This window comes from Mytilus edulis, chromosome 12, assembly GCF_963676685.1.
Source record: "Mytilus edulis chromosome 12, xbMytEdul2.2, whole genome shotgun sequence".
Taxonomy (NCBI): Eukaryota; Metazoa; Mollusca; class Bivalvia; order Mytilida; family Mytilidae; genus Mytilus; species Mytilus edulis.
In genome coordinates, this window is record NC_092355.1 from 19,733,740 (window position 1) to 19,758,177 (window position 24,438).

The 24,438-nt window shown below is 32.4% G+C and overlaps 2 protein-coding genes across 2 annotated transcripts; one reads left to right on the plus strand and one right to left on the minus strand.

Annotated features, from left to right (window-relative positions):
* Positions 1 to 1,905: 1,905 nt before the first annotated feature.
* LOC139497928 (uncharacterized) lies at positions 1,906 to 11,645 on the plus strand. Its single transcript, XM_071286172.1, has 3 exons — positions 1,906 to 2,041; positions 6,303 to 7,318; positions 7,625 to 11,645. Exons 2-3 carry the CDS (start codon positions 6,369 to 6,371, stop codon positions 8,457 to 8,459), a joined length of 1,785 nt encoding a protein of 594 aa, XP_071142273.1. The 5' UTR covers positions 1,906 to 2,041; positions 6,303 to 6,368; the 3' UTR covers positions 8,460 to 11,645.
* A 4,361-nt stretch (positions 11,646 to 16,006) lies between these two features.
* LOC139497929 (uncharacterized) lies at positions 16,007 to 19,094 on the minus strand. Its single transcript, XM_071286173.1, has 2 exons — positions 18,985 to 19,094; positions 16,007 to 17,788 (listed from the first exon to the last, which is right to left on the minus strand). The coding sequence occupies exon 2, from the start codon at positions 17,783 to 17,785 to the stop codon at positions 16,118 to 16,120; it is 1,668 nt and encodes a 555-aa protein (XP_071142274.1). The 5' UTR covers positions 17,786 to 17,788; positions 18,985 to 19,094; the 3' UTR covers positions 16,007 to 16,117.
* Positions 19,095 to 24,438: the final 5,344 nt, after the last annotated feature.

Consider the following 24,438-nt stretch of genomic DNA (forward strand, 5'->3'; position numbering starts at 1 on the left):
GTGCGGTCTAAGAACTTAAAAAAAGTAAATTGGACATTTACCTATTATGGTCTCATATCCAAAATATAAATACATGGTAAGATTCAGCATATCAAAGAACCCCAAGAATTCATTTTTTGATGAAATCAAATAAAATTCAATTTTGGACCCTTTAGAACTCAATGTGGACCAATTTGATAAAGGGACTCAGTGCAGATGAAAACAACCAACAGTTTATCAATTTTATGCATCTGATCGAGCGCTTTCCTGGAATTTCCTTCATCAGGTACGCTCAAAACCGAGTATTTGAAAGCCAAAGATGTATAAGGACCGCGGAAAAGTTGAAGAGCCCTAAACCAAAAAGAACATAAACAAATAGCCAAAATCCTTCTAAGGCCAACTTTGCCTGAGGGAGTTTAAACTTTATTATTTCAAAATTGGTCTGTTATAAATCGAGCCAGTACTGAAGTACTGAATATCCTGAGCGGATGATACCCTTGGTACTGGTAGTCGACCGCGGCAGAGATTTCGATTCAGTACTATAAAAATTAAAAACAATACGTTATAAATTTCATGCGTTCGAAGCGCTTTTCTAGATTTGCCTTCGTCAGGAACTCTCAAAGCCGAATATTTGAAACCAAGGATGTATAAGGACCGAATGCGTAGAATAGCTAAACCTTAAACATGTCAAAGGACCTAAAAGTTTTATCCGAAATTGAAAGGAAACAAAAATGTTACGCATTTTTCCTCAAAGGGAGATGGCAAATTGTCAATCTTAAACAATTCATGACGGGTTTTGGAAAGGGGGGGCAAACAATATTGTTCCATTTCATTGATAATTTATTCATGGCTTTAACACAGACTTCTTAAACAACTTCTTTTGTCTTTAGGACATTTAAGACACAAACAGTTTATCCAAAGAAATAAAAAATGCCCCCTTCCCTACAAAAAAAAAACACAAAAAAAACCCAAATAACAAGCCACAGGCCAAAAAATACTCAGAATAAAGAAAATGTGTAGCCGGGTCGGTTTCGTATATTTCCATCGACCGAAGCATTATTGTTCTACTTTATCTTCAGGCATTATTTGAAGTTAAAGAATATTAATAAAAATGAATTCGTGCTTCAGACTGAGCGCTTTGCTCTTATTATCGTCAGAAATATTCAAACACAAAAATAGGAGTACATTTAGGGAACAACCAGTTATAATCAAAAATTTACTCAGACTAAAAACATCCCATAACCCCTTCAGTGAGGTTTAATGGCTGCACCCTTAAATAATTCATACACACATTTGGACCCACTAAATACCCCCCTCCCCCCAAAAAAATAAATAAAAAAAATAATTATAGATATACATGATATACAAAATGTTGAAATGGCATATTTTTCGTGCATGTTTGTTTAAGTTGCTTATAAAAATAGAATGATATTATATTTAGGAAATGATATATCTAAGAAAAGCTATATACATAGGGCTCTGTAAATTAAAATGTGCACACCATCAAGGATTTGTATAGTAACACTTTACAAATCCTTGATACCATGATATTTTAATCAAAATAAGAAAATATTTAATTTAAAAATATAAGAAGGGCCTTAACTCGGCTTACCTTTATAATTATTAATAAAATCTGACGAATGTATAAATAGTGCACACATTTACTGACTAAAACATGACATTAGTCTACAAATTTATGACTTTGTTTACTTTTATTACAATGTTATGTTTTGAAATAAATAGAATTACGTTGAATGTCATTGTCAACTTTTAATTACTATGTTGATCAGCAAGAGATTAAAAGGGGTCAGATAAATATTATAGACTGTCAGATATAAAATCCGTATCCCATATTTCACAAATTAAGGATTTATAAATAATAGCCCCCTATCCCTCTTTCCATCATTTAAGTCAGAAGCGTTTGTCTCCCTTGCCCTGCTAATCCCAACTGGAGCACTTGTTCTTTATTTAGAAACACTTCCCAGGGCACTTGTCGGCGAGGAATGGTGATAATAAAGGATCTCAGAAATTACATGGGAGTCAAGTTAAATTCGCTTCTCTGGTAAGCACACATGCGTATTCCGCTACTTAACAATTCAGATATTTGATTTATATATTTATTAAGTAGTTATGAATAAGATTGTATGTGTAATTAAGGTAAAATATGCTCCGACAAAGAGGGTCGTCTCGCCCCTTGTCAGCCATTAATGTTCGATAAGGAAAACAAGGGTTCAATACCTATTTTTGATCTTGAAAACCATATTTAACGCAATGCCTGTGCAGATTTAAAAATTAAATGTAAGCTGAAGTAATAAAATAATCGTATATTGTTTTAATTTCCCTAATTTTTGGAAATTTCCTTTTGTGTACGGTCTGTGACCTCGTTAAGGGCAGTGGGTATTATAGGAATAAATTAGTACCGTGACCTACGATAGGTGGCGCAGCGAATCAGATTTAAGGACAAAGGTAAATACTACACGTGGTTAGATAAAAATAGACGCAATTATTTGTTATTCAATTCTAATTAAAGTAATAATTTACAATATTTTTATTGTTTGATTATGTAACACTGCCATTTGTTTTGTGGTCTTAATGAAAGTTAAAAATTAACATATATAGGAATTGCATATTTGGGTTTAAATGTATTTTCCACATTTTCTACAGTTTGAAATATACATGTATCATACATTTCATATTAACAGAGACATACATACACATGTCTCTGATATTAAAGGCTCCTCTGATTTTTTCTCATAATAGGAAATTACCCAGTTATGGCTTTTAAATAGATTTCTATAATCTATTTTTAATTGATATTTTAAAGTGCCATAGTTTAAGGTGGTACATGCATACCGCTAGCCAGGGGGTTGGGAACAAATAAGCACTGTTTAAGTCAACGTTCCATTCGAATTGTGACTGTTAAAGTCGAGTTTGTGAGTCCAAATACCCCCCTTGAAAATTCATGGCTACAGGACTGACATATTGACTAATATAACTGTTTGATATCCCACCTGAAAATAACAAACAAAATATATTCCTGTAAACAAAAACAGTTTTTATTAGATCAATCTTGGAAATTTTTTTAGAATTATTTTAAAATGTCTTAATACCATTTTAGTATAACTTATTAGGCCAACTAAAATTAATTAGTAGATTTTCATCCAAATTTTTGAAAAAAATGGGGCGGGTGGGAGGATTTTATTTTTTAAATTTTATTTCATATGAAACCCTTTTGCATGTTTTGTGACGAGTTCTTCATATATGCAAGTGTAATAATCATGATAATAAGCTTATATCATGTATTGTTAAGGCTGTACAGTGACCTATATTTGTTAATGTCTGTGTCATTTTGGTCTTTTGTGGATAGTTGTCTCATTGGCAATCATACCACATCTTCTTTTTTATATACACAAGTATGAGGAATCTTACATAATTTTTCAAATCCTTAAATAAATATATCTAATTACGACTTTAAAAACTTAATAACAAAAACGTGTGAGAAATACTCTCTTCAGTTAGACTACCTACACCAAATGTATTTGGGTTTCTAAACAATGGTTTGTATTCCCATAAAATGAAGCAAATGCATTGGTATGCAACACAATTATTATGAGTACAGAATAAAATGAAAACTCAGAGAGTGTTGAAAATAATAGGGTTGGTACTTTATATGCAAGATGACAATATAATTATCATGTAAAACATGAACTTAATAATAAAAAAAAGTTGTTGTTTAATGACTCTTTTTGGGTGTACTGGGACATTTGCTGTTTGTCAACATAAAAAAACAGCCATGGGTAAAATCAAAGGGCTTGCATAAATAAAATGCATATGTTAGTCGACTTTTTAATTTCAATAAACGGTCATAAATCTGACAAGTTCGTGCTTGTATTTCAATATCTATAATCCAGTCATGTTTTCTGTATCAATGGTTTCCACGAATCTTGCGCTTTGTGTATCATTTACAGTTTAAATTTCCTGAGACAAAGACATTGCATAAATAAAAAATCCGCAATTTAGCTAATCACAGAAATTTGTGACATACCGCGATTTGCAGTCTTGGAAACAGCGTGTTTCTCTTAAGGTAGATTCATGGTATACCGCCATCTTGGATTGAACAATCACAGTAAAAAATCGGTCTAGTTATTTGCCTAAATCTGCAAATTTTGAGACAGATTTGCAATTTGATGGTTAGACTGTTTAATAATATAAAGAAAACTTGGCAATTTATTGTATAATTCAAAATAATTAAACAAATATCATTTTATTTTGCTTTTTGAATCATTTTTTTCAAATGAGCCATTTAAGGGAAGATAACTCTTTTAGTAAAAAAATTATACTGGACAGATAGGGAATTTTTTTCTTTTTACTTGTAGCAAGAAAACAAGTTCGGTGACACCATTTTTTCTTTTTATTTTCTTAAAACATATTACAAAACCTATCTTTTCACAATTTATTTCAAAATTCTATCTCATAGATTATTTTTTATGCACACAATTGTGTTTTTCCATTAACAATCTAACCAAATTTAGGCAATTTTCAACGACTCATAGCTTGAAAAATAGCACGGTGACCCCTACTTCTTATTATATTTTTGAAAAGAGCATATAAAAATCTTCATTCTGGCTAAGTATGAGAAAATTCTGTCTCAAAAAAGATTTACTTATGATCTACCTTAACACCAATATTTCATGTCATTCTCGTTATCAATCTGTACTCTCGGAAGATGATGCTGTCATCATAGAGCAGCGGAAAGGTCGACTTAATCATTTTTGTTAGATTAACTTGAGGTACAAAACCGAAATTTGAAACAGGTAGCTTTGAGGATGAAACGAAATTTTAACGGTTACTGGTAACGGGAATGAACGAAATCCGGAAATCGTAAATTTTATAAAATAAAAAAATTCGGGGCGGGACGATTTCAGAGAGGCGGGCGGGGATGAAAATCTATCAATTAATTTTAATTGGCCTTATAGAAAGGGTAATTTTTTTTTCTGTAATAATAAATAATATACCAATAATTTTATATTCAAATTGTAATTTAAAAGATGTTTGTCAAAATGATATCAATTTAAAATAAAAGTTAAAGACAGAAAAAAAGTCATGTTTAAAATGAAATACATACATGTACATAATTTGTTTATATAAGTCAAACCACTAAAAGTATAAAATAAAAACAAAAAAATATATACGTATAATGTATAGCTTCTGTCATGACTGTGCTGGATAAACTTAAAACAAAACAAATGAAATTATTTAGAATTTTTATGCATTTTAATTTTTTTTTTACAATCAATGCATTTGAATGGAGACATGGTTGGAATTCACCCTTTCTACTAGGTTTAGAACCCCCTTCTAAAAATAGGTGGAGCCACCCCTGGGGTTCATACATAATTGACCCATTCTTTATGTTCCTGTCCTAAGACAGGAGTCTGTAGTCCATTGTGGGTCTCGTTGGGGTCTAAGCATGAAGCAGGATTGCCAATTTTTTGTAAGCGTGACTTGTGAAAGTCAAATTATTTTGTTGTGAAAACAGGAAATGAGGTTTTAGCAGGACCTGGGAAATGACAAAAAAATGAGAATTTCTTAAGTACATAGTGTAAGCGGGATACGGGAATCTGACAAAACAGTAAGCGGGATCTGGGATTGGACCCTCATGAGACCCCCTTCATTATACATGTAACTTGTCATTTGTTCTTGTCTGTTTTATTTGTTTTTTTGTCGTTTTATTGGTACATACAAGAATTTGTATAGTAAGACTTTACAAATCCTTGGTATATATGTATGTTATAAATTAGGCTGTGAGTTTTCTCAATTGAATTGTTTTCAGTGGCAGATCCAGAAAGTTTTATAAGTGGGGGCCCACTGACTGCCTAAGAGGGGGGCCCACTCCAGTCATGCTCCAGTGATTCCCTACAAAAAATGTATATAATCAACCAAATTTTTCCTTGGAAAGGAGGGCCAAATCCCCCTGCCCCCTTTCCTTAATTTGCCTCTGGTTTTATATTTTACATGTCAGGTCCTTTTATAACCAACTATATCATTTATCATGTTTATATGGTGTCTTTTTTATCAATTGTTTATGGCTTTTTATGGTTTCCTATAATTTGAATGCTGGGGCATGGGAACTGGTTGTCTAATTGGCAATCATACCCCTCCTCCTTATGTTCATATGTTAATAATATATACATTATTAAGGGTGGTATCATTACATCTATTTGAATTTTAGGGAGGGGGGCTAGGATGAAAAAATTCTCACATCTTTTTGTTTCACCTAAACTACACTGTACAAGTAAATAATCAATATTTTTTTTTCGTTTTAGATAACAATTGTCATGGTATGAAGTAACCATTATATGCTGGAGTCGATCACTTAACTAGTATACAAGATGGATAACTCAGACGATTACATTAAATCGGCCGTCGAAAGTGAAATTACTCGAATGTTGGCAAAAAATGCTATGTCCACTGTAAAAAGTACTAGTACTGTCAGAAATAACCAGCCTAAAATTAAACAGGAACCTCTAGATGAAGATGAGATTGGGGTAGACCCAAATAGTCACGGAATTAAAATTGAGAAAATGGATGAGGATGAAGATAATTTAGATGGAATAAGTATACAAACTGAGCAGAGAACTAAAACAGGGCCAAATTCTAGCAAGTACTCTGTCAAAGTCGTCACAAAATACATGTGTCGATATTGTGCGAGGCAGTTCGATTCTCCCGATGAAATGCAGGAACACATTGCTTCACATGCACGTGGAAAATCAAACCAATGTCACTCCTGTTATGTTTGTTCAAAGACCTACTCAACTCCATCAAAACTTCAGCGCCATGTGCGTGTTCATAGTGGTGAACGTCCGTATGCTTGTAACATTTGTGGTAGACGTTTCACACGCTCTGATCATGTCAAACAACATTTAAAAGTTCACATGCCACAGAAGCAGAGAAACCAGTGTCGTCTTTGTAGTCAGAAGTTTCTCCGTAGACAAACTCTGCATTCTCATCTTCAACAGTCACATGGTGTGTCTACTGTCTATACATGTCACAGATGCGGTGAAGCATTTGACGAAATAACCAAACTTCATGCTCATAAAAATCTACACATCTCGATCTACGGGAAAAATGAAGGGCCCGCTGTAGAAGGTGGAATGGTTATTAAACAAGAACCGGGAGAGAATGGTGACCAAACTACACCCATGATTGGTTTGGCTAAATTCAGTCTTGGTCCACAACCTGCACCGGATGACTTACTCAAAGTAGTGAATGCAGCCCAAGGTGGAAACAATGGCTACACTAATAAAATGGATGGATTCTCAGTGTCGGATGAAACACACAGGTTAATAATAGATAATACTGTCTAATATATTTATGACACAATATTTTTTTTAATGGAATATGGCTTAAATCTGTTGGACCAGTATTTACCTCCAAATTATTTTTTTTTTCTAACATCATGAACATTGAAAACAAAATAATTTTATATTATACGAAAGTGATACAGCAACCTACTGACATATTAAAAGAAAAAGTACAAAATGTATGATGGTTTTAATACAAAAATAGCTTAAAATTTTAAGACATTGAAAGACAACATTGATAATACTTTTCATTACATTATGTCATGTTTCTTTTATTTTTTCAGGTTGGCAGTAGCTCTTCCAAAACAAGGAGCGCAGTTGGAGAAGCCCCAAGTGGCCACATACAGCTATCCCATAAAATATGCCCGATCTCCTCCGCCACAGGAGATGCAGGAAGAGAATTACCAGGCAGATACCTTGTCAGATGGAATGAACATGTTTATACTCCCATCTCATATTAAAAAGGAACCAGAAAGTCCGGAATACAGTATGGATTACTCATACAAGGCAGACGATACTAATTCATCTTACGTTGATGATATCGCAGGAGAAAATCAAGAGGAGGAGGATGAGGATGAGTATGATGAGGACCAAGATGACTCAAAAACAGGGAATCTTGGTGAAAATGCAGTTCAGAATTTGTTAACAGGGCCTCCAGCGGAAAACAAAGGTATTAAAATGAAACTTTTCGGTCCTGCTAGTTATAAAGCTGCAATGAGAAACAAAATAGCCATGAAAATACCGACTCCTCGGCTGAGACAAATGCAGAATCCTATGATACGGAGTGCCACCATGGCTTCAAAAACAGACAACATCAATAGTAATCTAGAAGCCAAAAACTTTTCTCCTTACATAGTTGGAACAGCCAGCCTTGGACCAGGCCAAACTGTGTCTCCTGTCCAAGAAACAATCTCTAAAGAGAAGGAGAAGAAATTAAGTAAATGCGAGCATTGTTGTATTTGGTTTGAGGATTATACCATGTGTTTGTTACACAACTCGCTCCACTCTGCTGACGACACCGACCCATTCACATGCAGAAAATGTATGAAAAAACTTGGCAACCGTTTAGAATTCACTGCACATCTAGTATGGCATCTTGAACCAGATATGGACAGTTAAAAGCGTGACATCTTTAACCACAAATGGACAGTTAAAAATGTGGCATCGTTAGCCAGACATTGACAGTTGAAAATGTAGCATTTTAAGCTAAATCAGCCAAAAGCATTTAAATACAAAAACATTGATTTATATTGTATATGTTCGCTGTTTTATTCAAAATGATATATTTGTATATTTATCATGTACTTTTGTTCTAGTATATGATCCTGTATGTAATTTAATCAGAGGTATTACATGTATGTCTAGTACATGTGTAATACTAATCTAGTTTAATTTGGTTAATTCAATATTTGTACAGAACTTTTGAATGAAATTATTTATACATATATTGTCATTTTTTTACCCTCTTAATTGAATTGTTAAGGAATCGAATAATAGCCTAGGTCAAAAGGTCAACATATGTTCTTAAATATTAAGCAAGTATCTGCACAAAATATCATGGTCGAATTATTTAAAGGTGGTACCCAACACCTTGACTAAATTAATTTGGCTCGTTTAATTTTCATAAAAATTTGACAAAATATTTACTTTGACCGTTTGAAAAAAATATAAGATTTTCAAAAAACTTGAACCAATCACTTTTCATTGGATATAGAGCAGTTTGACAAACACTAACATGACTAATTTAGATCATTTAGAAGCTTATATTAATCTTTCCTTAATTAATGAACATGATTAAAATATTTAGCTGATTTTACAGAGTTATCTCCCTGTAGTGTTGGGTACCACCTTAGACAATTACTTCAAGCTGTAATTTTTTTACAAGAGACTCTCAAATGGGTTTTCCTTTAACATTGAAGTTTTCCAAAGAACAAAATCATGAAAACATTGTGTAGTACATCTACAGGTTATATGTTTAATTTGAATATACAAATTAATTAAAATTGGGGAAACTCTGATTGAAGCTTTATGCATTGAACAGTCATCTTTTATCGAGGAATTTTGTTTTTATACAAATAAATTGCTTTGACTCTTAACTTTTATAAGACAAACCCAAGTTTTTTTCTGCAGTAAATGCATTTTTTTGAACAAGATTTTTTTTTATGAAAGTTGAAAAAAGTTTTTCAAGGGACCGTCTCTCCCCCCCCCCCCCCCCCCCCCCCAAAAAAAAGGAAAGAAAGAGTGGGGATAGTAGATAGGGTCATTGCATTATTTATTATTACTACATGTGCTTTTAAAAAATGGGCAACATTGAATTTTAAACTAAATCACTTTGTATGTTCTGTAGATGTGATATCTTTTGACATCTGAGGACCCTAAACAAACCATAACATATGGTCTGCAAATTTTCAAAAAAATCATAAGGACCTTAAAGCTACAGTTCCACAGCTACTGTACATGGACCTACTTAAAAAACAATTATTTAATAGGTCACAGATTTTATATGCTACTTGTTGACTTTAAATTACATATATATATATATTGTTGGCTTAATGTATTGATCATGTTGATTGTTAAAACAGAATACAATGGTAAATTTTAATAAACATTTTTGTTGTTAAAATGGGATATATATGTAAATTTTGTTGGACATATTGTGAAGTAACTGTTATTTATCACTGCAATTTTTTATAAGATTTGAAACTTTACAATTTTACAGAGAATTTAATTTCTTTGTACAACAGCTATTGATTGTTTGGTTTTATTGATTCTTCAAATAAGCATGGAAAAGTTGGAAGAACCTAAAGGTGATTCCCAATAGATTTTATATAATTTGAAAACATCTGCACTGTTAAAAAACCAATTGTCTGTGGTAAATTTTGCAGATTCTGGTGACTTGCTGCTATCTTTAAACTTGGTATAAGACAATTTTTGAGATTTCAAAGAGGAAAATATGAATAACAATTTATAAACACTATACTTTAAACTTTAAAGAAAAAAATACTTCTTTCTTTGTTGTTTAGAATTTTTTTACATGCAGGTCATAACAGTTATTGTTGTTTTAATGTACATAAATAAGCATAGTAACTGTAATTTTGTCAATACATATTTCCATAGTTACTCAAACTGTTTTGTGATAATTGGACATTGTGATGTAAAGAAATGTTGATCAGTTTTTTTATGTAGAAGAACAGCACAAGAACTTAAATATTTTAATTGAGAAAATGTTGTTCAATGTATCAAAACATGTGGTGTTGGAAAATTAAACTTATGAATCAGGAATTATCTCCCTTTGATAAATAAAAAGAGGGAAACTTCTCTTCCAATTGGAATTTAAAATTAGCAATGTTACTTTTCTTTGATAAGACCATGCTAATACATGTATATGGTATCTGGTAGAGATTTGTCTCATTGGCAATCAAACAACATCTTATTTCCAATGCTAAAAATTGTCAAAAACTTACAATGTTAATATATTCAAAGGCAGATCCGTTTGAAATGCTTAAATTATCGCTGAGCTAACTAATTAGACAAAAAAGTAATGTACAATTTTGAATCCAATTTTTTTTTACTTGAGAGCACTATTAAAGTAATGTTGGTTCAGATTGTTCAATATATATATATATATATATATACAAGTAAAATAATAAGATCTGTTAAAAAGAATAGAGAAAAACTAGACTTAAAAAATGAAGAACAGAAAATTTTGGGATACTTTATAAATATAAAATTTTAAATTATATATAAAGAATAGAGAATAATGGGCAAAATTGATAGAGAAAGAAGAAAATAATTAAAAGACTGATCAATGAAAAAATGATGGACCCTCCTTTCCAGACTTTTATTGATAATCATTGATAATTTGAAGTTAAATTGATTGTCTGTCTATAAGTAATTCTTTCCATCACTACCCATTAAAGATATAAAAATGTCACTTTTATTTATTTTTACATGGTACTTTCATCCAAATTTGATAAAAGATGGGCATGTAAGAACTGGGAAAAATTGTAGGATCTCTGCTATACAAGGAGAGATAACTCTAACTTAATATTTTACTTTCTTGTCTCCTTTGATAAGAATGCATAAAAAATTGCAGCTTTATTTTATAATATAAATATGTTAATAATTTTATAATTGTTGTTGAATCAAATGTCCTTGTTTGATGTTTTAAGGACAGGAATATAAAGGAGCAACCAGGCTGTTGTTGTATTTTATACTTGTATAGGAAATTGACTTTAGAGTGCTGCTTTTTTGGCTTTATCTATTTTCTTTTTCAAAAATAAATTGCAATATTATGTAGTTTTATTTTATTTTGATTTTTCATATTAAACTGTAATTACAAAAATGTATCCAATAACAGGTACATGTAGTACATCATGACAAAACATTTGGTCTGAAAGGGAAGGATTCTTTCATATGAGTTAATATGTTTGCTGATGTTTTGGCATGCGGTCTATATACTTCAGAGACATTGCAAAGAACTTGAAGTTTCATGCTTTTTCACCACTTTTTAGCTCATAAGGTTTAGAGGTTTAAATGAGCTATAACCACCACTATTCCTTGATGCTAATTATAAAAATCTCTGAAACTATACTGGGACCAAACGTAAAATGACTGCTTGAAACAAAATCATAGGGATATTGTCATGATTACCCTGTGAGTAATATTATAATAATATTTGGTATATGGGATCCTTGCAAGGTCTACATGTCTGTCAGACAGCATTTATCTCACCTCCAACTCATTTTATGAATCCACTTTCAAGGTTAAGTTTGAATGGTCAAGTCCCCATCTCATATATTATCAGCAAAAGGTCAACTGTATTGGGTGTATGTAATTATTGTAAGGTGTACATGTCTGTTTGGTAGAGTTTGACCTTATTTTTATGGTTGATTGGTCTTTGTTCATTTTTCAAAGTTACATGTATATCTGTTTCTCAGACAAGTAATATTTCAACTCTATTTGGTGTATGGAATGATTGTTACGTGTAAGTGAAGTCTGTGTTGTCTGGCATGGTTCATATTACCCTGACCCCATTTTATATTGTTCATTTGTCAAAGTTAAGTTTCTATATTATGCCCGTTTTTCTTATTGTACATGTACATGGAAAACAATATACTGACTATAATTGATGTATGGTATGATTATAAGGTGTCTGGTAGGGTTTCTCATACCTTGACCTCATTTACATGGATCACTGATAATGTTAAGTTTAAATGATACTAGTAGTGAAACCTTTAAATTACACTTTCAACAAAAGTTCAACCACGATAAGCAAAGTGATCAGCAGTTGAGACAGTTCAGAGTGATCAGTCTTGTTTAAAAAAACACACCAAATTGTAAACCTAGCCAATAATGTAGGAGGAGTTGAGAACACTATTTTTTTACAGCAAATATGAAAGACAATTTTTGTGTTTTTCCGAAGCTGTAATGAATAGCAGAAAACTCTGAATTACTATTATTATAAGCAAGATAGGATTTACAACTAGATCAACATTATGAAATCTTTAATTGACCATTATAAGAGTTATCTCCCATAGAGAAACTCTAAATAGCACAAATGATCAGCAAAGAACAATCTAAAAATAATTGAATATGGTTGAAATCTTCAGTGTACACATTATAAGCTTAGTTGTCATTGAATAACAATGTTTATAAAGATTTCCTAAACTGTTGGAACCAAAACTCCCAAAATCAATCCCAACCTTCCTTTTGTGGTCATAATCCTTGTGTCAAAATTTCATAGATTTCTATATACTTAAACTAAAGTTATAGTGCGAAAACCAAGAAAATGCTTACATGGGCCCTTCATGGCCCCTAATTCCTAAACTGTTGGGACCAAAACTCCCAAAATCAATCCCAACCTTCCTTTTGTGGTCATAAACCTTGTGTTAAAATGTCATAGATTTCTATTGACTTATACTAAAGTTATAGTGCGAAAACCAAATGTCTTCGGAAGACGACGCAGACGACGACGCCAACGTGATACCAATATACGACCAAAAAAATTTCAACTTTTGCGGTCGTATAAAACTTAAGAATCTGAATACACAGTTAGATTTGGCATATCAAAGAACCGCAATAATTCATTTTTTTATGAAATCAAACGAAGTTTCATTTTTGTCCCTTTTGGTCACCAATTCGTTGGGACCAAAACTCCCCAAATCAATCCAAACCTTCCTTTTGTGGTCATAAACCTTGTGTTAAAATTTCATAGATTTCTATTAACTTATACTTAAGTTATTGTGACCATAAAAGGAAGGTTGGGATTGATTTTGGGAGTTTTGGTCCCAACAGTTTAGGAATAAGGGGTCCAAAATTAAACTTTGTTTGATTTCATCAAAAATTGAATAATTGGGGTTCTTTGATATGCCAAATCTAACTGTATATGTAGATTCCTAATTTTTGGTCCCGTTTTCAAATTGGTCTAGATCTACATTAAGGTCCAAAGGGTCCTTCGGGTTCTTTGATATGTTGAATCTAAAAATGTACTTAGATTTTTGATTATTTGCCCAGTTTTCAAGTTGGTCCAAATCGGGGTCCAAAATTAAACTTTGTTTCATTTCATCAAAAATTGAATAATTGGGGTTCTCTGATATGCCAAATCTAACTGTGTATGTAGATTCTTAATTTTTGGTCCCGTTTTTAAATTGGTCTACATTAAAATCCAAAGGGTCCAAAATTAAACTAAGTTTGATTTTTCACAAAAATTGAATTCTTGGGCTTCTTTGATATGCTGAATCGAAACATGTACTTAGATTTTTGATTATGGGCCCAGTTTTCAAGTTGGTTCAAATCAGAATCCAATATTATTATATTAAGTATTGTGCAATATCAAGAAATTTTCAATTGCACAGTATTCAGCAATAGCAAGAAATCTTCAATTGCACAGTATTGTGCAATAGCAAGAAATTTTCAATTGCACAGTATTGCGCAATAGCAAGAAATCTTCAATTGCACAGTATTGTGCAATAGCAAGTATTTTCAATTGCACAGTATTGCGCAATAGCAAGAAATATCTAATTGCACAATATTGCGCAATAGCAAGAAATTTTCAATTGGAGTTATCTTTTTTGTCCAGAATAGTAGTTGAATCAACTTAAATCATTGTTTTATACAATATACAATGTATATTCACTTTTACTACCAACTGATAAATTACAACAATCTTTACAATTCATTGATAACAAGCACTTTTTTTACATTTTAATATTTTATGCTGTATTTAAATGAGTAGTTATTATTGCAAACTCCATTAGAAATTTGAATTGAGACTAGTTTTGGAATAAGGGTAAGGGACATGTGAAAAAAAAATTGGGTGGGGGAGGTTCATTTTTTTCTCATTTCAGATTTCATAAATAAAAAGAAAATTTCTTCAAATATTTTTTTAGGGAAATAATATTAAACAGCATAGTGAATTGCTCAAAGGCAAAAAAAAAATTTTAAGTTCATTAGACCACATTCATTCTGGGTCAGAAACCTATGCTGTGTCAACTATTTAATCACAATCCAAATTTAGAGCTGAATCCAGCTTGAATGTTGTGTCCATACTTGTCCCAACTGTTCAGGGTTCAACCTCTGCGGTCGTTTAAAGCTGACCCTGCGAAGCATCTGGTTTCAATGTATCAGGTAGATTAGACAATTGGTTGAACTATATTTGATATATAGACTATTAAGAGTTATACATGTCTGTCTGGCAGAGAACTTATGACCTTGATCTCATTTTCAATGTTCAATCGTTATTTTTTTGGTTTTCTTATGTTTCCAGGTACATTAATCAGTAGGTCAACTACATTTGATGAATGAAATGTTTGTAAGGTATGTCTGTATGGCAGGGTTCACTTGACCTTCACCCCCTAATTAGTACTTGATTATGGTTCAAGAAAAAGCATGCAACTTTGATTGATAATTATCTCATTGGAAATCATATCACATCTCCTAACTTTAATAAGACATTTCAGGGTGTGCAAACTTGTTTAAACCTTGAGGATCAGAAAAGTACTAGGGTGTTTTAGCCCAGATTTTTTGTCAATGTATATGTATTGTCATCTGATTCAGTCATGAATGCAATTGTAAGGTACAGTTTTCTATGCTTTCAAACTATTTATATTTGAATCCATCCTGGTTTTCTAACTACAACTGAAAACTTCATGTGACAAATACCATGTAAACTATTGGTGACATATAGAAAATTGAACTCCATAAAATTTGAACTTGGGTCAATTTTCCAACCAGGGGTCAAATGTGGAAAACAATAGGACCAGAGTGGTGTTGTTTTTAATCTGTCCTACATTATTCTTATTTAACATTGTATCCTTTGAATCTCTGTTTTAACATCGTGACAGCTGTCAAATTGGATATCAATATTTTAGAAGTATAGATGTTTAAAATTATAAACATGATGGAGAGATCTAACACAGGATATATTCCAAAATAACTGATAACAGACTCAACTTATATAAAAAATTAGATGATTGCCAATAAGACAAATCTCAACAAGAGACCAAAATAACACAGAAATTAACAACTATAGGTCACCGTACGACCTTCAATAATGAGAAAAGCCCATACCTCATAGTCAGCTATAAAAGGCCCCTAAATGACAATGTAAAACAATTCAAACTAGAAAACCAGGGCCTAATTTATGTAAAAATTGAACAAACAAATAAGTTTACTGATTCTGTATATAATGATTTTAAATAAAAAGAAATAACAAGTTGTTAGTTGTAGTACATTTATCAAAGTCAGGTAAAATCATTGGACTCCCAGTGTATATTTCATTTAGATGAGAAATTGAACTTTGTCAAGTTTTTGTTGGAGCGATCACATATAAAACCTGAAGATTCACAATGTTTCAAACAAATAAATGTAGGATACTCCAGTCCATCACTAAGCAGTACTTTACTCTCCTTTCCATCTTTTGATATAACTATTATTCTATGAGAATCTTTATCTGCTACAATAATGTTACCATTAGTATCTGTACAAAGTCCTTCTGGTCCTGATAAATCCTGTTTATATTGCCAGATCTGTTTACCTGATCCATCAACACAGTATACTGCTTTACCATAATAGTCACTATAGATTACTCTGTCATTACAGTAAACAAAGTAATTTAGGTTTGATTTACACTTAACTTGTATGGACTTTAGTGTATTTCCTTCTAAGTCTATAATACGGATTTCATCACCATTCAAACCAACAACAAGAGAATCATCTGATGATGATAATCCCCAGCAATCTGTGTCTAATGTGATAACTTTGGTTACTGTTTCATTCTCCATATTGAAGAACTTAATGGCTTTCTCCCAGGGATAAGTTACGGCAATAGTGTCCTCATTGATCTGTGTAACACTGAAGGCTCCACCAGGTATAGGTAAATGTTTCAGTAGTTTGCCATCAGGAGTAAGTAGGTTAACTTTGTCATACAAATCCACTATTATAAGTCTACCATCCATCAGACAAATCATGTCATTTATATTCATCTCCATGTTGATCTTTATATTTCTCTCAATGTTCATGGTCATGTTGTTTATGTTTGATTGTTCTTGTGATTCTACTTGTGCTTCCCTTCTCACACTTGTTTCTGTATTCAAATCCATATCTGATTTCACAACAGTTAATTCTCCTAAGGATCCTAACTTTTTTATTATCTTTTCAGTTTCATTGTTTTTCTCCATTTTGATGTTAAATTCTTTTGCCCTGTCGTCTTTGTCCAGATCATCTATGTACCGTTGGCATTGATGTACTTGTTGTTCAATCTGATGTACAACTAGAAATGATTTGAGTTTTGAGGCATGGGGTATGACTGTATGTAGTTGGTCTTGCATTTTCTTTAAGTTTTTCTGTTTTCCTTCAATTTCAGCTATTAAATCTGTGGCTTTTGATTTTTCCTGATTCAAGATGGTATCTGCTTCTTGGTAGATCTTCTTCTCTAGGTGGGTTAAATGTTCATCTATTTCATTGCGTATTTTTACAATGAATTCCTTAATGCTTTTATGTTCTTGTTCTCCTCTTTTAATGTTTTGTGATTTGTTATTTACAATTTTATCTAAGATATGTAAGATGGAATTGACATCTTTCTCTACTGATTTTTTCTTTTTTTCAATCTTGGTTATTTCCACAATGCTAGCTAAACTTTTTATTCCCATACACTTTGAATGACTATTGGAAATACATTCATCACAGCAAGGCATTAAATGACTCGGGCAATATAAGTTGAGCTGTTGACCATGTTTGTCACATTCTGTTTTGATAGCTCGGACAGAAGGGTTATAACTTTTAATATCAACAGTCGTATGATCACGTGACAATCTATATCTTTTGTGATGACCAGAACATGTTGAACACAATCCTTCATCACAGTTGTAACACCAGATGTCAGCTTTAGTGGTAACTTTTCCTTCTATACAAGGTCCACATGGAATAGGTTTACTGGATGCCATGACCTGAAAATTTCCAAGATAGAAATTATTTTGCATTCTTGTCGACGTCCAAATAGTTAATGGTGAATGGATAATGATATTTGGCCAGAAATGACCAATGTAAAAAAATTCAAAGGAGAAAACTTAACAAACTGATTTATGGACAAAAAATGAACGAAAGCAAATATAAGGCCAAATAAAAATATATGTGTGGTTCCAGTAACCCTACCGTCCCTACTTTTTCAGCTTCAAAATAGCCTACCCTAAAGATTTTTTTGGTCATTTTTCATTAAGCACTGTTAAAGTCAGAATGTTGCTCCCATAGACTCGATGTAAAAAAAAACATAAAATAAAATAAAAAATCCCTACCTACCTACCCTAACTTCTTTTCAGATGTAACTGGAACCACACATACTTTTTTATTTGGCCTAATGTACAACAAACTCCAGTCACTTAATTACAGGCTCCTGACTAGGGACCGGGACTTGTTGAATGATTCAATGTTTGTCGTTTGTTGCTGTATATTTTATTTGTTTATCTTGCATTGATTCACCCTGTTGTATTGGCCACTAGCTGTGCTTTCTTGTTAATTACATACAACAAAATTAATTTGAATATATAATTCTCAATCACACAGGTAAAAATGATAGATTACATTGTAGATTATAAAGGAGTTAGTACGGTAAGGGCAATATTTGGCCCTGATTATAAAGTTTAATGTTACAAGACAAAAAAATGTTTTAAGTTGACTTGGAGACGTGTAAGAAAGTTAAATAGAACTATTTTTGTCAATGATCGTCGACAAACTAAATCTTAAAAAAAGACATGAAATATCCTTACACACATTATTTTAAAAGATCTTTGTTGTCCATTTATGCCCTCTATGTTTCCTGTCCAATAATCTATGGAAATTTTGCCATTTTCATTTATTTTTTTGTGGAAAATCAATATTAGTACATCATTATAAAACACAGAAACGTAAATTTTCAACAAAATGGCTTATTTGTATTAGCTTTAATTTATTGTGATATTGCTCAATAAATCCTAACTTGAAATTTACGCTTAAAAAGGGGGACATTTTAGAACCTTACTGAACCTACTCCTTTTAACAAAAAGACATATTTTTTACAATGTATGCACATAGGTTACATACACATTACCCTGTATTTTATACCTATAGCTAGTCATTAAATAAAATAACTATTAATTTAACCAGATACCTGTTGATTTTGTTATGACAAAAGTTTAGTTCTCTTTCACCGTTTGTTCAATGTCAACCAACAAGGAAGTTATTTAGGACACGCCTATCCTTGATTCAAGTTAACTTATCCACTGTGTATCATCGCCACCGGAAATTGGGTACTAATGAAGCGGAGAGAAATAGAAAAAAAAAGTAAACAAGTTAAGAATTCATTCAATTTAGAGCATTTCCACTCATTGGATGAGGGTGCCGCTTAAGAAATGATTTTCTGATATATAATTCTTTAAATTATTAGGCAGATAAGTACAAAATTAATACAAGATTGTGTGTAATACTCCAAAACTTGCCACTTAGTACCGGAAAATTTCGAGGTCGATCGACCTCTGTCGCCCCATTCTCAAGATATTGAACTGTTTTTCATTATTTTTCCAGACACGTTTTTAGATTATTATAGTGTGGCATCATATTTACTGAAATTTGTTGTCAAAAACATGTTTTTTAAAGAATATGAACAAAAACATTGTTTGTTTGTTGTACGGCGAATTGCAGAACGTTGTACGGCGAATTGCAAAATAACAACTTTTGTCTGTACGGCGTCTTGCAATATATTATAATTTTAAGAGTAAATTAATCACTGTTTAAATAATATCAAGTGACGATATTTTGTTGATATCAAAGCTTTACAGGCTTACAAATATACAAAATGTCTTACTTATCAAATATTATTAAATATATGCCGTTAATTCAGTGTCGTGGTTCAGAAGGTCTCGTTGCGTACCGCTTTTCGATTTTGTACAAAAAGGTTTTTTTCAACCATATTATCCTAAATACATTTATATATCGTTATACTACTAACGACTGTTTTCTTATTTGTTGTTAGGTTGAATTGTATAAGTTCAATAAAATAAACCGTCCATTCCTCTTTTGTTGGTGCTAGCTTCTTTTTTTTTTTTTTAGATAAAAACAGTGGAGATGAGGTATGATAGCAAATAAGATAACTATCCATCACACGCAAGTACCACAGGCACTTGTCTCAGAAAAAAAATTTCCTATATTAAGGTATATAGGAAATTTTTTTTCTGAGACAAGTGCCTGTGGCAAGTACCATATTTTTTTTATTGACACATGGACAGACAATTGAACGGATGGAAAAGCAGACGGAGTGATCGACTCCAAGAAAAAGGACTATGTCATGAATAATCGAAAATGCTTCAAACAGCAAAAGGGAGGCTTCTTCTGGTTATGTATATTGTTGAGTAAATGTTTTATGTCAATCAGTCGTAGTAAACTTGGGTTATCGTCATGACGTAGGAAAGTGTAACAAACAGTTAGAATGAGTGAATACTATAGGGCGTGAACATTATTTTTTTTTATGGCGGTAGCTCTTTTAAATTATGGTTACATCTCAGTCAGGGTATTCATACGACTCATTGCTTACATGATTTTATTAAAAGGAATTACGAAGGTTTACTCATTTTTATTTTAAATCATCAAAACCAGTGTATAAATCAGAAAGTAACATGTAAGGTGTCACAAGTTGAAGCGCTCTTTCATCTCCAAGTCCCAATTAAGAACTCTGAGCTGATATAAAAAAGCCTTGGTCCATCTTTACATTTCTGAAGTCTTAGACTAGCAAATTTGACATCAATTTGAGAACCAAGTCATCATTGTTCGGTCTCTTCTACCAGGCCACACGGTTCAGTTATTTTACGAATTGCAAAATGTAAAGGTACTTTATATATTTCACGATTCCGTCCAGGTACTCAGGGTCAATATAACTTATCAAACATTCCACATACTTCTGAATTATTTTCATCATAGGACTGACCAGGGTTTTAGCTGGATAAGAAGTGGCCTTTCCTTTTAACATTTTTGATATATAACAAATAGAAGGCAGATATAACTACATTGGTTAGACGTATAAAGAGGGGTACGAGATATCTCTAAACATGTTTAACACTGCCTCATTTGTTGCACCTGCATGACCCTTGAGTCTGTAACCTTTGCTACATTTTTATATAGTCTTGTATTTATTTCATTTTTTAAATTTTGGTTCATTTATATGTTTCAAGAAACAAACATTGAACTTCTACCCCCTTTTCAGTGGCGGACCCAGAGGAGATAGGGTTCCGGGGGTTGGAACCCCCCCCCTTTTTTTTGGCCGATCAATGCATTTGAATGGGAGCATATAGTTGGAACCCCCCCCCCCCCCATTTTAACTCTGGGTTGGGAACCCCCCTTTTTTTAAATGGCTGGATCCGCGCCTGCTTTTTGTAGTTAAATGATTGATCATGATCACTTAGGAGACAGCTTCGGGTGTATCAATACACAGTTACAAGTTTAGTTTCGCATTATAGCCATGGTGAATTTTCTAAATATGAAAGTTTTTGTACAATTGAATTGATTTTTAGATAGTTGAATAATAATATAGCCTTCCTAGTGGGTTTATATGAACATTTAGATTGTTTTTAACATGTTTTAGAAGCCATTTTACAGTTTGAACGTCCATACGTTCCTATCCGTACCGCCATAGATTTAAAAAAAATTGTATTGTTTTTCAACAAAGATTTGACGCTCGATCTTTTCAATTCAATTTTATGGAAAAAAACGCAGAAATGCATATATTTTTTTTTACCTTTTGATAGATATATGTCTATGGTTTCAGGAAAGGTTTCACTCTTATTGATTGACATTTTCCTTTGGACCAAATTTTTGAGATCTTTGTGACATGTTCAACCCTATCTTGCAATATTTGGTGCCAAATAAATGCTGATTGTTGCCATGGTTACACAAAAAAAAATTATATTTCACAATTATTACTATTGGAAATCAAATCTATGGACGATTCTCTTTCCATAAATATACACATGCATAACTCAAATAGTAAGCCTTATTTATTAGGAAGGAAGGGAAAGAGGGTGTTTAAAAATTATGAGTGTCAATTCTAAGTTTTTTCCTATCTGTGAATTGACACCCATCCTAGTGAATAATCTTCTCATTGCGTTGGGTAGTTTCTTCTATTTGGTCATATCGGGCTTCTGTTTCTTCGACATTCTCATTTCCATTCTCAATTTTATTAAGGATTTACCATACTCAAAGATTTTTTACTTTGCGGAAGCAACGTAAAAAAAGGAATGGACACCAAATTTGCATGTGATTCTTGTAAATTACAGTTAAGATTAGTTAACAGAGAAAATAATGTAAAAAAAACAGTGAACACTTAAGTATTAAGTAACAGATAACTGGAATCTCAATTTCAAATAAACAGTTAACAACATTGCAAATTTTAACAAAACAGATTACAGACAGTGGATCGAGCAGTTAAGGGTTTTTAAATTTATCAGTCAAATAACAGTTTTAAACAAATTAAAACCTTGAAAAAGACAAAAACAGTTTAATTTAAAAGGGAACCCCCCCTCCCCCACCCCTTAGATATTTGAACTTTTAATACAATATTTTCTTTGAAAGGACGGTAAATAACTATTCTAAAATTAGCAAGTTGCCATACAGTTAAAAACAAGTTGCCATACAGTAAATTTGTCAACACGAGCAAGTTGCCGTACACTAGACTTTATTTTTCATGGTCTATATTCTTTAAAATACATCTTTTTGACAACAAATTTCAGTAGATATGATGCCACACTATAATAATCTAAAAACGTGTCTGGAAAAATAATGAAAAACAGTTCAATATCTTGAGAATGGGGGGATAGAGGACGATCGACCTCGAAATTTTCCGGTACTAAGTGGCAAGTTTTGGAGTATTACACAAAATCTTGTATCAATTTTGTACTTATCTGCCTAATAATTTAAATAATTATATATCAGAAAATCATTTCTTAAGCGGCACCCTCATCAAATGAGTGGAAATGCTTTAAATTGACTGAATTCCTAACTTGTTTACTTTTTTTTCTATTTATCTCCGCTTCGTTAGTACCCAATTTCCGGTGGCGATGATACACAGTGTTATCAGTAAATATTTAAATGACATGGAAAATAACTGATCCAAATAATAAAAGCTAAAAATAGATTTTAATCATCGGGACATCAGTGGGATTTAAATTTTCTATTAAGGAAAATTGTTATTCTTGTTTAAAATTGATTCTACATACAGAAAGAGGGGGGGGAGGCATTATTTGCTATTTCTATTTACCAATTCTGATAATTTTTATACGACCGCAAAAATAGAAAATTTTTTGGTCGTATATTAGTATCACGTAGGCGTCGTCGTCTGTGTCGTCGTTGTCGTCAGAAGACATTTGGTTTTCGCACTACAACTTTAGTATAACATGTATAAGTAAATAGAAATCTATGAAATTTTAACACAAGGTTTATGACTATAAAAGGAAGGTTGGGATTGATTTTGGGAGTTTTGGTCCCAACAGTATAGGAAATTAGGGGCTAAAAAGGGTCCAAATAAGCATTATTCTTGGTTTTTCGCACAATAACTTTAGTATAAGTAAATAGAAATCAATGAAATTAAATAACACAAGGTTTATGACCACAAAACGAAGGTTAGGATCGATTTTGGGAGTTTTGGTCCCAACAGTCTAGGAATTAGGGGCCAAAAAGGGCCCAAATAAGGCCTAAAAAAAAAATGTTGTGTTTCCGGTCACCCGACCGACCGTCCTTCAGACCCCCCGACTCAAAAGTTTTTAAAGCTGATGTGGGAAAAAAAATAATTTGTATACCTACCGACCGTTTTTTCTGAAAGAAAATAAAAAATTCTAAGTCCCTCGATCTTTTTATCGCCCCAAAAGAAAACAACGCTAATTTTAAACTCGAGGCTCATTTTTAGAATGTACTGGAAAGTGGAATCGTCTTGGCTAATTATATATGCGGGAGCATGCGCAGTAGTTATTTTCATTTGTCAGTGTTTGAACATGGCAACACAACGCGTCCTATTCAATGTTTAACGCAGAAAGTGTGACCATTTCGTGGAGAAAAAAATATTTCTAAATTTTACAGAAAGTAACACCTTTTTTGACATTAGCAATGAAATTCATCCAATGTCTAACATCGATGAAAAAAAATACACAACACAAATTTTGTGCTCGGCCACCGGCAAAAATGACTGGACCGAGATTGATGACAATTACACAACTGTTTGAACAATGCAATCTTTTGGAATTAAATTTATCAAATTTTCATGCCAGACCCTTCTTCAAAATGAACCTGATATTAATCCATCTGAAACTGGTCAGCCAATCAACGCTTTAGACATTCTGATGAAAAACCAGATGCTTTGCCAAAAGAAAGTGTCCTGCCAAGTACAGTGTATATAATATATTTGTCTATCTGTAGGTTTGGGATGATGTTTGGTTCATGTTCCTATAAATGAATCTGCCCCACATCTTCTCAATTTCTTTCTCTGACAATCCCAAACTTTTGCATGGTCCTGAAATGGGGGAATTGGGTTTAAAAAGCTAATTTCCTAGGGGAAGTGCTGCCCAAATTTTTTTTAAGGTTTGGA

Coding starts and splice junctions, on each gene's coding strand:
- LOC139497928 (XM_071286172.1), top strand. CDS start 6,369: ATGGATAACTCAGACGATTACATTAAATCGGCCGTCGAAAGTGAAATT. Junction 7,319..7,624: donor GTGTCGGATGAAACACACAG/GTTAATAATAGA, acceptor TTATTTTTTCAG/GTTGGCAGTAGCTCTTCCAA.
- LOC139497929 (XM_071286173.1), bottom strand. CDS start 17,785: ATGGCATCCAGTAAACCTATTCCATGTGGACCTTGTATAGAAGGAAAA.